Source organism: Diabrotica virgifera, chromosome 8 (genome assembly GCF_917563875.1).
Source record: "Diabrotica virgifera virgifera chromosome 8, PGI_DIABVI_V3a".
Taxonomy (NCBI): Eukaryota; Metazoa; Arthropoda; class Insecta; order Coleoptera; family Chrysomelidae; genus Diabrotica; species Diabrotica virgifera.
This window is the reverse complement of record NC_065450.1, coordinates 221,711,219-221,728,570: the sequence shown is the minus strand read 5'-3', so window position 1 is coordinate 221,728,570 and position 17,352 is coordinate 221,711,219. Positions and strand designations below refer to the sequence as shown.

The following is a 17,352-nucleotide window of genomic DNA, read 5'->3' as shown; positions in this document are numbered from 1 at the left end:
ATTAGACAAAATGTCAAATACTTAAGAGCAGTGAGAAAAAACAGATGAAAAAGATGTAGCAGCTATAATCATGCCAGGAAATAGAGAGTGTTGCGTCCTAGCGAGGTTATTTAAATCAAAATTGCTCTCAAAGGTAGCTAAAATAAAGGAATATAAAACCATAATTCGCCCCATAATAACGTATGGTAGTAAGACTTGAACACTGAATCAGCGTGACACAACAAAATTATTAGTCTTAGAACGGATGATCCTCCAGACGATCTTTGGGCCTTCTAGATATGAGATAACAGGAGAGTGGAGAAGAAGACATAATCAGGAACCTTAAGCACTCTATGGAGATGAAAATATTGTACGATATCGAATTTATACTATGGGCAACGAGCAAAAGTACGTGTTAGCGATCAGCTGTCAGAGGAAATTGAAATCAGGCGTGGTGTGAGACAGGGATGCGTGTTGTCGCCAATTCTTTTAATGCCTACTCGGACGAGCTCTTGAAAAAAGCTCTTGAGGGCGAAACAGCTGGAATAAAGGTAAATGGAGTTCCCATTAACAACATTAGATATGCGGATGACACTATCATCTTAGCCGAAAATATTGTGAATCTTCAGAGGCCGGTGACCAGAATAGCGGAGTTTGGACAAGAACAATGAACGCCAAGAAGACATAGTTTATTAGAATATCGAGAACTCAAAGAAATAACGAGAATCTCTTCATAAACGGATCCAATGTCGAACGAGTCGACCAATATGCATAACTTGGAACAATGATCAACTCCACAGGTGATTACTTCCAGAAAATCAAAATCAGAATAGAAAAGGCTAGAACAAATTTTAACAAAATGAGAAGAGATTTGAAGTTGAAGTTAAGAGCTAAGTTGGCTAGGTGCTACGTTTTCTCGACTTTGTTTTATGGAATGGAAGCTTGGACCTTGAATGCCGCATCAAGGAAAAAACTAGAATCATTCGAGCTGTGGGTGTACAGAAGAATTCTGAAAATATCGTGAACAGAACACGTCACAAACAAAGAGGTTCTGAGAAAGATGAATATCTTTCATCCAAGAAATGGAAATCTTAAATACCATCAAAACAAGAAAATTAGAATATCTCGGACATATTACACGTGAATAGAGATTAGAGATATGTCAACAATAGATCAGCCTAGGGATATGCTACTCAATGCTTCGGGGTGTAACGCCAACATAAAGTACAGTGGTCTAGCTATCTTTGTCTGTCGTGCGAGTGTGAGCGTATCTACCAAGAGGTGGGAGTAATGGAACGACAGTGACACAGAGGCGGCAGCCATCATATGCTAGAGAGAGAAAGCTAAGCGCCGGCAAAGAGAGATAGATAGACCACCGACCCGAACTGCTCCGCGTTACGCTATTTTTCGGACCTGGCCTAATCTATTGTGTTATTATATCTGTGATAGAGATACAACTTGCTCCAATTGATTATGCAGGGAAATATTCAAGGAAAAAGAAGTATAGCGATACGCTTTAATTACTATTTTTGCTAATTTTATTTTGTTAATTTTTAATAACTTTTCTCAAAACGAAACAACATTACGCATTTAAAATTCACATGTAATACACACACTGTATGCCAACAAGGGCCATTAATTTCGAAAAACGAAAATGTATCCCTAAACAGATTGTATTAAATTAATGTTTTTTTCAAGGAAACACTAATTGATTACGATGCCAGATTGCCACACTCTTCATGTCAACTTCTTAAAATATAAAAAGGTTCTCATCTTTTAAAAGGCAGATGCAGTAATTTATGGCCTTCTGGCCATTATCGCAAAACCGCAAACCAGTTGACATAATAGTTGGTGGTCCGGCAAGTCAGTCTCTACACAGCATGCGAACGATTCAGACACACCCTCGCTCTCGCTAACAATACCCTTTCGAGATATAAGCAAAACACCACGTTTGTTTACCCAAAATAAATAAATATATTACTATTCGTTGTTACACTTATTTTTAATTAATTCCGTCAACACACCACCACCGGCATAGAAGCATAGGGAGACGCAGAATATCGTGGCTGCGCAACCTGAGAGAATTGTACGGGTGTACATCAAATGGACTTTTCAGAGCAGCCGTCTCCAAAATCCGAATAGCTATGATGATTGCCGACCTCCGTCGCGGAGATGGCACTTAAACAAGAAGAACGAGACAAATCATATAAAATGGGCAGGACATGTACTGAAATCGAATCTCTTACTTTCGTTGAGCTTATTATCACACAGGTTTTTCTACTTAATGCAGCATTTTATTCCTATTATTGTTCCTTGTGTTGCTGTTCGTCCATTACTCCTTCATCCTTGACCTATACTATTTAAACTGCTCCTCTTTAAAATAGTAGATAGCATGAACTAGTGCTTGAATTCCTTTTTTTTTTACAGACTGAAGAGGATGCAGAGGTCTTAAGATCTTTAGTCGAACCGTTGAACGACCAAATAAAGGCCCTGAAAGAGAAACTGAGAGCTACAGATGAGCAGTTACAAAAATGTAGAGAATGTGGTCATAGACAAGATGAGGTAATATTTCTTTTTCGCTGTATTATTTTAATGGTGCAATAATTTCCTATACCTTAAAATAATTTCAGAGCTGTGTGGACTGTATTATAGGTTCTGATTCAAGGGAATTGAGAAAGGTAACTAACTATGTTATAAAGGCAATATTTAATTAAGTTTATAAAAAATCTTACCAAAATCACCGTCACATACACTCGCGGCATTCAGATAAATAGGCTTTTATTCGCGAATGTATTGTGTTGTAATGTGAAGAAGTCGTTGGGAGTTAGGTCGGGGCTATACGGTGGATGGTTTAACAATTCGATGTTTTGAAGCTCCAAAAACTCTATTGTCTTTTGGGCAGTGTGAGCACTTGCATTGTCCTGGTGTAGGATGATTCGCCGTTGTGTGTTGCTTTGTGTGTTGCTTTCTGTGTAACTTCTGGTAGAGAAACGGTTATGTACCAATCAGAAGTAACCGTTCTTCGATCTTTTAAAGTAATTGTTGCCACATGACCATATTTTGATACAAAAGTTGCGACCATTTTCTTTGACACACTTCGAGAACGGATCACTTTTGTTGGTTTTTCCTCATCGTGAAACACCCACACAGCGGATTGGCGTTTATTTTCTGGTTGGTAGGAGTAAATCAAAGATTCATCGCCACTAACAATACTATATACATTTTTTGAGCTTCCTTTGTTGAACCGTTCCAATGTTTTTCGACAACAATTGACGCGAACCGCTTTTTACTCTTCTGTAAGCAAATGAGGGATCCAACGGCAAGCCAACTTCCTAACACTCAGTTCTTCATGTAGAATCTTTTGAATAGAGGTCTTTGAAATGCCCAAAGATGCCTCTATCTCCCGGTAACTTACACGGCGGTCATCCTTAATTAACTGACGAACAGCATCAATGTTTTGCTGTGTGAATGATGTTTTGGATGGACCTGGCCTGGATTTGTCGCTTAGACTGGAGTGACCACGTTGAAATTCGCAATACTAGCGGGAAATAGTTGACTGGTGTGATGCTTCATTCCCAAACACAGAAACCATTTCAGCGTGACATTGCTGCTGAGATAATCGTCTCCGAAAATTGTAAAAATTATTGCTCGAAAATGTTGGTTGGTTAAGATCCATTTTTCGACCGACTAATTTCAAAAATTCACTGTATCTACACGACTTGTTGTATCGCAATGAAATCCTCTATTTATGTCAACAAAATATTGAGGTTACGTTGGTGTCGGAAGGTTTTTTTGGTGGCGCCATCTAAGCGGCTATATGCAAAACTAAAAAGAGCGGCCACGTATAAAATGTTCTCTTCCAGTGTCATTTAAAATTTAAAAGCACAACATTCAGTCGACTGTAAAATCATATATATTTTGTCTTCTGACTCTATGTTTGATATATATTTATATTGTAGCTAAATACCAGCGAGCAATCCCCCCACCATACCAACCTAAACGCCACCACTGCAACGAATACATCGTTCGAGTCCAACAGGCTGTTCATTTGCGACATGTGCAGCAATTACGAGGCTCAGTTGGTGAGGGAACAGAAGATCTCCAAAGAACTGGAGACCAAAGTAACGGCGGCTGAGAAAGCAGCGGAGCGGCATAAGGAAGAACTCCTCAAAGAGATCGGATTTAGGAAAGATATGGAGGAAAAGTGGAACGAGAAAAAGGAGGAGCATAAGAGACAGGTAATATAAGTATAATATCTGCTGTTGAATCGTAAAAACTATTATAGACGGAGAGGCAGCGCTGAAAAATCTCTTTGAACTTACTAAAGCTAGATTTTTCACAGTTGATTACTGTGAGTGTGTAGAGAAACATACTGCGGTCGGTCAAGCGAAACGTAGAACAGGGATTACTGAGAGGGTATCAAAGTTGTTTTCCTACAAAGGTAATTAAATCCATTTACTGAGGCCGAAAATCAGTACACACATTCTAAATTAAATATAAATAAAAGTTATTATAGTCAGTCAGCTGTATGACGGGACAGAGCCGGTCGGTCGGCCCCAATAGTTGATTGAGGAAATGAAGCAATTTGGCTCGCAATTTTTTCGTCCAGCATGGATTTACTTGAAATTTTCACAGAAGGTAGGGAATAGTCCAAGGATCATTTTCTATATCATGCCGCTATCATACGCTAAAACCTTGGGGGTGGTTGCCACCCCATCTCGGGGGTGGGAATTTTTGATTACATTTTAACCATGTAATTCGATGGAAAATGTGATTCTAAGAAAAAAATGTTTTTTACATTTTCTTCGTAAAACTAATATTTTTCGAGTTATTCGCGCTTGAAAATAACAGTTTTTCGACGAAAAAATCGACTTTTTAGAGGGTTTTTTGAGAATACCTCGAAAAATATGCATTAAAAACTGTGGATATCAAAATTTTTAGTAACACAAATCAAATTATTTTCCAATAATATCTTTAAGACCAATACAAACCGAGATACGGAATGTTAAAGGTTAGCTTTTTTCGTCAAATGGATAATTTGAAATATTCAAAGCCAAATAATGGGAAAAATTTGCATTTTTCGAGGAAAACTTAAATAATATTTTTTCAAGTATACCATTAGACCTTTCAAAAAAAAATAATAAAAAGTTTCTAGCATGAAAATTAAGCGACTTATAATCAAAAAAATGTCGGTAGCTGCTTTTCTCTACGAAAAAATCAGTGAAAACAACCCCCTAACTACCTTCCTAATTCAAAATTGGTCTTCACCTTTCTGTAGTTCCTTTTATATTTATGTTATCAATACGCTCAAGGAGTTTGACCTATTTAAAATGCCTAATTTTGGAAAAATTGGAGTTTAAAGAAAAATTGATTTTTGCAATTTGGTATTTTTCATCTTTTACTTCAAAATATCTCCTAAAATACTGAAGATACGAAAAAAATTATAAACTACTAAATTGTAGCTTTTTTAATGACTAAAATTACCCTGTGCATAGATTTTCATTACAGTGAATAGTTAGCCAGATATAGCTGTTTAAAACCTCTATTTACCAGCAAACACCCCCTTATTCGGGCCCTTTAACCCACTCCAAATTAAAAACTAAGATATCTTATGGAATTTAATTTACACAGTCTTATCCTACAAAATCATTTTTGAAGAAACTTTTTATCGCCAAAAATATATAGAATATTTTTTGAGGTATTCTCAAAAAGCCCTCTAAAAAAGTCGATTTTTTCGTCGAAAAACTGTTATTTTGAAGCGCGAATAACTCAAAAAATATTAGTTTTACGAAGAAAATGTAAAAAACATTTTTTTCTTAGAATCACTTTTTCCATCGAATTACATGGTTAAAATGTAATAAAAAATTTCCACTGACGGGATGGGGTGGCAACCACCCCCGAGATGGGGTGGTAACCACCCCAAAGTTTTAGCGTATGATAGCCGGCATATTATAGAAAATGATCCTTGGACTATTCCCTACCTTCTGTGAAAATTTCAAGTAAATCCATGCTGGACCAAAAAATTGCGAGCCAAAATGCTTCATTTCCTCAATCGACTATCGGAGCCGACCGACCGGCTCTGTCCCGTCATACAGCTGACCGACTATAATAACTTTTATTTATATTTAATTTAGAATGTGTGTACTGATTTTCAGCCTTAGTAAATGGATTTAATTACCTTCGTAGGAAAGCAACTTTGATACCCTCTCAGTAAACCCTGTTCTACGTTTCGCTTGACCGACCGCAGTATGTTTCACTACACACTCACAGTAATCAACTGTGAAAAATCTAGCTTTAGTAAATTCAAAGAGATTTTTCAGCGCTGCCTCTTGGTCTACTATTGACGTACGATTTCCACAGTATATGTACACGAACTTGTTTTAGGTGGCAGAACTAACACGGACAACAGAATGTACAGAGCAAGATCTGAAAGAGCTGCGCCAGTTTTTTAACCAGACATGTTCGGAGATGAAAATGAGTATAGGAAAACTAACACACGAACGGGAAACTGTCCATCAAGAACTGATAAGGCAAGTCTACTTTGCTTCTTACTTTTTTATATAGAGTGTCCCAAAAGTAGTGTAACGGTAGAATATTTCGCGAAATAAACATCGAATTGAAAAACTGAAAAATACGTTTTCAGTAATTTTCAAAAATCTATTGAATGACAGAAAACATGACCCCCACTCCACCCCCTGGAGGTGTGGTGGGGTGAAACTTTAAAATCTTGAATGAAAACCCCCAGTTTTTATTGCAGATTTGCATTCCTTACGCAAAAGTAAGCAACTTTTATTCGAGATATTTTTTCGAATTGTGAACAGATGGCGCTATAATCGAAAAAAACGATGTGTCGTGATACCATTCGTAAATTATAGAAACGGTCTGATATCTCGAGATGAAAAACCAAAAAATTCGTGTTTAATATTTTTCAAAAAACTATCGAATAACATTAAACATGATCCTCCACCCCATCCCCTGGAGGTGGGTGCCCCCCAAATATTAAATGGGTGCCCCCATTTTTTATTGCAGATTTGAATTCCCCATGAAAAAATAAGTAACCTTTGTTCGAAACTTTTTTTAGAATTGTTGATAGATGGCGCTATAATCGGAAAAATACCTCTCACATACACGTGGTAGAGTCATATAATGCTGTGAGGTATATCTTTTTCATTTTCACCCATCGCCAGAGTTTAACATAATACACGCCAATGTAAGACTTTTGGTCGGCGTTTTAAGGGTTTTAACCTATGTATTTTAGGTGGCTTAGCATGTAGAGCTTGCTTAGAACACTGATGATGCTCTCTTTAGAGCGAAAACGTTCTGTCTTTTAATGTAGCTCTTTATTGGGGTTTTAATAAATATACCTTTTACACAGAAGTCTTTCTTCAATTTTCGGAAAAATACGATTTATTAGCGCCATCTATCAACAATTCTAAAAAATGTTTTGAATAAATGTTACTTAATCTTTCATGTGGAATCGAAACTGCAATAAAAATGCCGGTTCCTATTTAAGATTTTAGAGTTACCCACCACCCCACCTCCAGGGCGCATAAAATATTAAACACGTGTTTTTTGGTTTTTCATTTCGAAGTGTATTTCTTGATACTCTGAAGATATTAGACCGTTTCTATAATTTACTTGTGTTATCATGATAAATCTCTTTTTTCGATTATAGCGCCATCTATCCACAATTCGAAAAAATATCTTGAATAAAAGTTGCTTACTTTTATATAAGCAATCCAAATCTGCAATAAAAGCTGGGGGTTTCCGTTTAAGATTTTAAAGTTACCCCCACCCCACCTCCAGGGGATGGAGTGGGGGTCGTGTTTGCTGTCATTCGATAGGTTTTTGAAAATTATTGAACACGTATTTTTCAGTTTTTCGATACGGTGTTTATTTCGTGAAATATTCGACCGTTCCGCTACTTTTGCGACACACTATATATTATTCTCTTTCTTTTTCTGTCCCCTTCTGTCTCGCTTTCCTCTTTATGGAGCTTAAAGTATGGAGGATCTTGTCCTCCATACTTTAGAAGTTCGTTCGATATTGTGTCCTCTCCTGTAGATTTTCTATTTTTTAGTTTCCTTAATGCTTCCTTTACCTCTCCCTCCTGGATGTTTATTTCTTCGTTTGTCGTAACTTCAGGTGTTGCTGGTTCATTATCGTCGCCTTTAGCAAATAGAGATCGGAAGTAGTCTGCCCATGATTCCTTCTGAATCTGTTTCGTTTATATTAATTCGTCCATCTCCTTTCTTTGCCCTCTAATCATTCTCTATACGTAGAAGTCATGTTCCATCTGTTTTCAGAAACTCTGCCAGATTTTAATGAGAGAAATTATTTTAAGAAGCATTAGTAACTTTATATTTTACAGATTGCAAGAGGAAAATGATATGTTGATAGGAAAGTATACAGCACATTCCCAAGAACTACAAAGTGAAATAATTGACCTGCCAAATACAGTTGAGGTAAGATATTATTTACGAAAAAAAAAATGTTTGTCTTGTTTTTCATCATCATCATCTTGGTGCTACAGCTCTTAGAGGGCCTCGACCTTCTCAAGCTTTCTACGCCATTTCTTGTTTTTACTCTACAAAAATATTGCGAGACTGTTATTTTTCCAGTTGTGGTGTTACCGTCGCAGGCTCAGAATCGCGTGGACAGCACACATACACATGTCCAACGAACGTGTGCTAGAGATCATGCACAAAGAGCTAGAATTAATCAACGTCATAAAAATGAGAAATGCTCAATACTTCTGTCCTTCTGTCATATAATGAGGGGACCTAAATATAGTCCAGAAAAATAATATTTTTCTCGTGACACATCTCCCTCCAGGCCGAAACCAAATTTTTTGAGTAGTATGGACATCTATATTAATAACCTATGTTTCCTGCAGCCGATTTTTATGTGTGTGTGTGTGTTCACAAAGAGGGGATGGCATTAGATAAACTTTTTGCCACAGATATTTGAAAGTTGAAGATTGAAGATGTCATATTAAATTTTTATTTTAGAATCTTTAAGAAATTGTATGATAATATCATTAATAGTTTTGGTATTGAAGCTTAGTAGATGTGAAATATTCAGCGGTAAACTTACATTCCGCTCCTGAAGTCTAGCAATTAGTGCTTTCGTATGGTTTTTATTAAGTTCACAATTAAAGATTATATGATTTAAATCTGCAGTAGAGTAGTTATCACATGAACAGAGAGAGTTGATACGCATTCCTATTTTAGCTAAATGTGCAGGAAAATTGCCATGGTTTAATCTTAAGCGACTTAGGGATGTGGAATAAAACCGAGTAACGTGATAATCAAATATATGTGGGATATTTTGCGGAAGTTGTGGGTATGTGTAAGTATATGGATTCCTCGAAGTTTGTACAAACTTAAGCCAAATAGTTTCCCATTTCTTTCTTAATTTTTTATGCAATTCTGGAATGTAATCGCTGGAGATTGTTAAATCTACTATTTCATTTAAAGTTGCCGAATTCTTTGCCATTTCATCCACTATCTCATTTTCTTTGATTCCAGCATGTCCTTTTACCCAGATAAAGACCAAGTCACTACTATTATTTTTAAATCGAGCGATTGTCTTTCTAATATGGCATAACAACTCATTGTTGTGTTTTTTGGTTATTGGTTGTGATATTGCCTCAAGAGCAGATAAAGAATCTGATAGTATAACCGTGTCTCCAAAGTTCTGTTCAACCGCGTAAGTTAGGGCTCTTTCAATAGCATAAAGTTCGGCAGTGAAGATAGATGTACATTTAGGCAGTCTAAAAGAATTACCACTTTTTATATTAGAAACATAATAAGCGCTACCTACACTATTACATGTTTTTGAACCATCTGTATAGATGTATTTATAATTAGAAAATTCAGATAAGATTAATTTTATAATTTTATTGTTTTGGCATGGTAAGTTTCTATATGTAGGTTTTATGATCTTTGGAAAGATTGCGATTTCCTCAATAGAAAGGTTATATATGGGTAATATTTGTTTAGTGTTAATGCTAAAGTTGTTAGTTTCTAGATAAGCATCTGTAAGAGGGGGAGAAGTTTTAATTCTCCAATAAGAATTTGTTAAGTTATATTCAGTGAGACTGTTAATTTTACTTAATAATTTATGTGAATCTAAAGTCCTGGTCTTTAATAGAAACTTATTAGACAAGAATTCTCTTCTAAGGTTTAGAGGAGGTTCCTGCGCTTCTGCTAGAATTGCAGCACATGGCGTTGACTTAAACGCACTAATACATATACGTATTGCCTTATACTGAATATGATCGATTTTTGATAAATTAGATTTTGACGATGAACCATATAAAAAGCATCCATAATCAATGATTGACCGAATATACGATTTATAGAACATTAATGCTACCTTTGGGTCGGCACCCCATCTAGCTTTACATATGCAACGAAGCATGTTTAAACCTTTCTCGCATTTGTTGATAATGTGATTCACATGGAGTGTCCAGGTTAGTTTTTTGTCCAAAACCACGCCCAGATACTTATGGTGAGAGGATACATTAATATCAACATTACTTAAATTTATACTGGCAGGGGAACTTAACCTATGTCTAGTGAAAAAGGTGATGCTAGATTTTTCAGGGGATAACGTGAAATTAAAAGCCATAGACCATCTTTTTACACATTGCATTATCAGTTCCAAATCGCATAAACACTCACTATATGATTTACGGCTGCTGTATATACAGAAATCGTCTGCATACTGAATAATTTTAATTGTATTATTTGTTTCATTTAACATGTCATGCAATTCTGCAGTATAGATATTAAAAAGTACTGGACTTAGGACTGAACCTTGCGGAATTCCGACTGATAATAATCGAGGGCCGTAAATGTGATTTTCTGAATCTCGAATGAAAACTTCTCTGTCCCTATACAAATCTGTGATTCTTTGTGCGAATTTATAATTTAGACCGTATTTTATGAGCTGAACAGTTAAAATATCAATATCCAGAGTATCATAAGCCCCTTTAATATCTAAAAACAAGCATGCCGTTATAAGATTAACGGAAAGTGCATTCTGAATGTCGGAAACTAATTGAGCTAATGCTTCAGAGGTGCCTTTGCCTCTGCGATATCCAAACTGATTAATAGGTAATAAACAATTACTTTCAAAATGCAATTCAATTCTTAATTTGATAATTCTCTCAAATGTTTTTGTAATGCATGATATTAATGAAATTGGTCTGTAAGAGTTAGGTAGACTTAAATTTTTGTTGGGTTTAGCAAGTAAGCAAATTACAGTTTTTTTTAAACTTTGGTCATATAATCCTTGCAACCACCAACTATTAAAAATATTTAAAAGAATTCCTTTAGCAATTTCAGGCAAGTATTCAATCATTTTATATGTAATGCTATCAAATCCCGGTGCTGTACTTTTAGATTGTTTGATTGCTAATCGTAATTCCTCCAAACTGATAGGCATATAAAATGATTCATTGCATGCTACATTACTATTGAATTTACTGAAGTCGATTTTATTTGATGCAAATTTGGGAATAAAAAACTCAAAAAAATCGTCCACCATATCAGCTGATATACTGCCCGATCCCGTTGAGTCTTTGTTTGATATTTTTTTTATAAATTGCCAAATTTTAGTAGGGTGCGTGTTTTTATTAATATTGCTTATGAAAGATATCCAGCTATCTCGAGCTTTTTTAGAAAATAGTAATTTAGTTTGACTAGCTACATTTTGATATTGACAATAGTTTGTATAGTTTGAGACACGTTTATACTGGTTCAGGGCTTCTTTTCTGCGACGAAACATATCATAGCATTCGGTATCCCACCATATTGGACGTTGAGTTACTTGTTGTCTTGCTCTTTTTAGGGGAATAGTTGCGGATGCTGCATCTGAGACCTTTTCCATAAAAATAGAGAAGCTTAGTAGATTGGAGTTTAGATTTTGGTTTGTCCTAATTAACGAATTTTTCAGTATAGTGGAGTATGCAGACCAATCAGCTAATTTATCATTCCATTTAGATGCTGGATTTTTATTTATTATAACTCTATCCCTAATAATTTCAAATTTGATTAAGCAATGATCTGAACCTAACGCATCTGGTACGACATCCCATACACAACAATCACTAGCCAAACCAGCAGAGCAAAATGTAATGTCTACCGCCGAAGGTAGCTCTTCTGGACGAGAAATTCTAGTTGGTTTACCATTATTGAGAACAACATAGTTATTGTCATCTAAGGCTTCTACTAATTGATTACCACAAGCTTTATTAATATGAGATCCCCAAAGTGTATGATGGCTGTTAAAATCGCCACAGAAGATAACAGGAGAATTAAATTGCCGAAAGATATTTGACCAATCTGATTTAGAAACATTTAATTTAGGTTGTTTATACACCGATACTAGTATGATATTTAAGGACGGAAATTTAACTGCGCAAAGTTCTAAATCTTTTTTATATGCAAAAGTAATAGGAAAATTTATAAATTTAATGTCTTGGCGAACTGCAATGGCAACACCGCCAAAGCCATTTGCACGATCCTGTCGGATAATCTTATACCCTTTTAGTTTAAAAGAATGGTTTGGTTTTTTGAAGGTTTCTGATAAAGCTATAATATCTACAGGATTATCGTGTAAAAAATTTAATAAACTTGGATGGTTTTTAGAGAAAGAACGAATATTCCATTGGATAACTTTAATGTTTTTACTATTGGGTGTACTTATCTTATTAGTGGATTGAATCATCAGAACAAGATTCAATATCGATTTCTGGAATTAGATTTGAAGGACTTAATATAGAGGAGATCATATTTCTAATATTTTCTTCTAAATTGTAATTTGTTTCGGATGAATCTGAATTAACTACTTGTTTAACTACGGTTATTATCTGACTTGTTAGTTTTTCCTTATATTGGATAAAGTCATCTCTGTGAGGATTTGGTATGATGGGATTATGTGAAGATTTGGTTTTTTTTTATTGAAAATGGGAAAAAGTAGGCAGAGACGGAGAAATAGGTGGAGACTCCGGAGCGGATGGCTTACGTTTTTTCACTTGTCTTTTGGGTGAAGTATTTCGAACAATGGGTTTACGTAGCAAAAAGCTAGAATTTGGAGTTTGGGACGTACTGGGGAGTGGCAGAGAGGGAAAATTAGTGGAATTATTAAGAACTGAAAATCTATTATTTGTAGAAATCTTGGCATAAGATGGATTATCATGCAATCTTTCAGCTTCTTTAAATGTAATATTTTCCCTGGCCATGAGTTGTTTGATATTTTTTTGTTTCTTATATACTGGACAATCTCTGGATGTAGAGCAGTGTTCATTATTTTGGCAATAAATGCAGAATTTTTCGCAAGAAGAGTCTGACGTATGATTTAGGCTAGAACAGTTTCGACAGTGAGAAGATTTGGTTTTACATTGCTTGGCAGAATGCCCATATCGCAAGCAATTAAAACATTGAACAACGGGGAATATATATGGTTCTACAGAGAAATTGCATAAATTAATTGTTATATTTTGAGGAAGTTCATTTCCTACAAATTGAACAATTACCATTTGTCTGTTTACATATGAAATATTACCGTCTTTATCTGTTACCTTTCGTTTCATGCGTTGGACTTGAACCACCTCTTTATGAGATATTATGGCATTTTTTAAATATTCCTCAGAAAAGTATGTGTCAATATTCCTCAACACACCCTTCTTGTGTGTAAAAAATTTGGGTATATACGCTACTAAGTTATTATTAGACATAATTTTATTATTAACTAGATAATTAGCTTTTTCATAAGACTTAAAAATAACTTTAACGCGATTAAGACCAATCGATTTGATATCAAGAACATCGGATTTTATATAATTGTCAGTCAACAAAACGTGACCAATCCGGATTGGGAAAATTCTTCCCAAATGCTTATCAGTACTCTCAATATATACAAAATATGGACCTTTATCCTCAGTTCTATATCTATTATTTAAATCTATAAAATTATTTACATACCTATCCTCCTCTGCGTCCTTATTTTCGGGTGGCGAAGTGCCACCCGAGGTCTCATCCATTATATATTTTTTTAATCACTTACCTAACCTACCTATTATAAACAATAAAGAAAATTAACAAAAGGAACACTAATTAACACAATAACACACAATACACCGAGAACTGCTCGTTTGTATCGTTAAAATCAAACTATTAAAATGCGGAGAATAAAAATTCGTGTCCACACTTTGACAATTGCCGATTTTTATGATATACATAGTTATAAATAAATAAAGATCACAAAACGGTAAATTTTCGTTTTTTCGTCTGTTACTAAAAAGTAAAGCATTCTCAAATGTTGTGTATATTAGTTTTTATTGTTGTGATGGCAGAGAAAAAAGCAAGTTTATAATTGTAGTGCCTTTTTAAATAGTTTTTAAAAGCGACAGGTACGTAATAATTGTAAATGTTTCAGTATCCTAATAAAAAATTACATTGGAAATTATGTAATTAAAAAAATAAAAAAAAAAAAAAAAAAATCCTACCTATTTGGAAAATTTAAAATGAACCTACCAAAATAGTATGTAATGCTTTGATTTATATAATTTGATTACCATCAAAATTTCTATCAATATTCACCTAATATATCGTTTTCTTACTCTGTTTTGTTGCATTTTATTATTTCAATTCTGCAAAAATCAAAATAATTTGGTTAAATGCAGAACTGTCAAAAGTTTAAACCGTTTAGTTAGTCGATCTTCCCACATAATGTATGTGTCTCCGTGGGTAAAAGTGTAAGATGAGTGAATTTCAATACTAACTGCGCAAACATAATTAGGTTCGAACCCCAATAGAAACTTTATTTTTTATTTTTTTAATACATTTTATGATTGTAAGTATATTTATTATATAATTTTTTTTTCAGAACATACGTATTTAGTTAAAAAAATTTCCGACAATTATTGTTCAGAAATCATTTGTGGCATTTTTCAATGTGTTTGTGTGTGTTTTATTATTTTATTATTTTAATTTTTGGTATTGTTTTAATAACTCACTGTAACTTCATAATTTTCTGACTTGTGTTGTAAAAAAAATGAATTTGGGATAAACAAATTAAATATCTTTTAAAATATTTGACCAATTGCTTTGAAATTTATTGTATGATTTAAGCACCAGAAGTCTCAGCATTCCGTGTAATAAGAAGGTTCTAAGTTAATTTTTACATAAGTTATAAATATTTATAAAAACTCGAAATTTATGATTTATTTTGCAATTTTCTAAGCAACCAATAAGAATTGACATATTCAGCGAACGTCATATTGAAGTTTTTTTATACGATTTATGAGTTTCTTACTCTCAAATTTGTTTAAAATGCTTAACTTTTTGGTAATAGACGAAAAAATCGAAAAATTTACCGTTTTTGGATCTTCATTTGTTTATAACTATGTACAGTCGGAAAAATGAAAGAATACCCATGAACGAACATATAAAACACGCTGTATTTTCCTGTCACCGTGTCATACAAAAAATTGGCCAGCGCAAGTACATATAATAATTATTGTTACATGTACTTGCACTGGACAATTTTCTTTGTGACACGGTGACAGGAAAATACAGCGTGTTTTATATGTTCGTTCATGGGTATTCTTTCATTTTTCCGACTGTATATCATCAAAATCGGCTGCAGGAAACATTTAGGTTATTAGGGCAGTCAATGAGAGCAAGAACAGGTTATTACCTCCGAATTCTATCCTACTGCATGGATTTTAATGAAATTTTAGGAATAGCCTGAAAATATCTCCTTATTCAAAGTCTACCCTATGCCGATGTGTGCTTTTGTCTTGGGGGCGCTTCCCACCTCTTCTCGGGGGTGAAAAATTTTTTGGTTAAACAACTACGGAAGTTGCTAGAGAACCCAATTCTAAGCCAAAACTGTTCTAAATTTTTTTTTCGAAAACTCAATTCTTTTTGAGTTATTCGTGGTTGAAAATTGGCCATTTTCATTGAAATATAACATCTTTTCAAACGGTTTTTTGCAAAAAAAAACGTTTGAAAATGGTTGCCTTAAAAACAATGCATCTAACTAAAAAAAATTATATAAAACATTTTTGTAGATCATAAAAAACAAAGAAATTCGTTCCTTCTTCAATCTTCTAGTTATAACACAAAAAGAGATATGGTAGGTAAAAAGAGTTTGTTTTTTGGTGCATGCTCAAAGCAGTGTATTCAACTTGAAATAACAGAGAAACGGTCGATTTTATGTATATAATGCTACCAATACCTTTTATTGTGCTTGAAAAGTCCTTTTAAATAAGCAATATCAAATGTCGATTACATTCAAACTAAGCGAGATGTGCTGCAAAAATTGATGACTAACGAATTTTAAGAAAAAAATTGAGAAGTATGTTTAACCCCTCACCCACAAGAATTTAAATGCATCGTTTTCCTTCTACAATACATTTTACTATAGTGTTATTTCTATGTTTAAAAAGTTGGGCTGGATCAAAATGAATCGTTTAAAAAAAATAAGTTACTACAGTGTCATTTTTGTGTTCAAAAAGTTGAGCGGGTTTTTGAAAAAAATAAGATCAAATTATAGAGCGCATATTTAAATTTTCTTAAAAATTTTCTTTTTCTCTATGTAACTTGAAAATGGTAAGAGATACTGTTATAAAAAATAAAATCAAAATGTTTATCTAGAAGAAACCTTCATTTTGGTATGGCATCTTTTTTTTTGGCATCTCTTATCATTTTCGAGTTACATGGAGAAAAAGGAAGATTTTTAAGAAAATTTAAAAATGCGCCCAATAATTTGATCTTATTTTTTTCAAAAATCATTCATTTTAAACCCACCCAACATTTTGAACATAAAAATAACACTATAGTAAAATGTATTGTAGACGGAAAACGATGCATTTAAATTCTTGTGGATGAGGGGTTAAATATACTACTCATTTTTTTTTAAAATACGTTAGTCATCAAATTTTTTACAGTTTATCTCGCATAGTTTGAATGTAATCGACATTTAATATTGCTTATTTTAAAGGTCTTTTCAAGCACAACAAAAGTTATTGGTAGCATTATACACCTAAAATCGGCCGTTTCTCTGTTATTTCAAGTTAAATACACTGATTTGAGCATGCACCAAGAAAACAAGTTTTTCACTTACCATATCTCTTTTTGAGTTATCACTAGAAGATTCATAAAGGAAAGAATCTCTTTGTTATTTTATAAGCTACAAAAATCGTTTTATAGTCTGTTCGCTGAACTCAGACGCAACTTTCTAGATATTTTAGTCCGTAATTTTGCCAATTTTAGTAAAATTGGCAAAAAATAATTACTAAATAGTTAATAATCACTAAATAGTTAGTAATTTTGCCAATTTTTGCAAAATTGGCAA

At 34.0% G+C, this 17,352-nt stretch overlaps 1 protein-coding gene across 3 annotated transcripts in view; it reads left to right on the top strand.

Moving 5' to 3' along the window:
- Positions 1-17,352, top strand: part of LOC114342058 (rab GTPase-binding effector protein 1) — a 49,617-nt gene that overhangs the window by 25,179 nt on the left and 7,086 nt on the right. For 2 of the 3 annotated variants that reach the window (XM_050657440.1, XM_050657438.1), the window contains 5 exons: positions 2,407-2,541; positions 2,610-2,657; positions 3,939-4,217; positions 6,364-6,509; positions 8,351-8,444. In XM_050657440.1, the coding sequence (XP_050513397.1) occupies positions 2,407-2,541; positions 2,610-2,657; positions 3,939-4,217; positions 6,364-6,509; positions 8,351-8,444 (702 nt within the window). The remainder of the gene's footprint in view (positions 1-2,406; positions 2,542-2,609; positions 2,658-3,938; positions 4,218-6,363; positions 6,510-8,350; positions 8,445-17,352) is intronic. The other variant, XM_050657439.1, reaches the window with a different exon arrangement.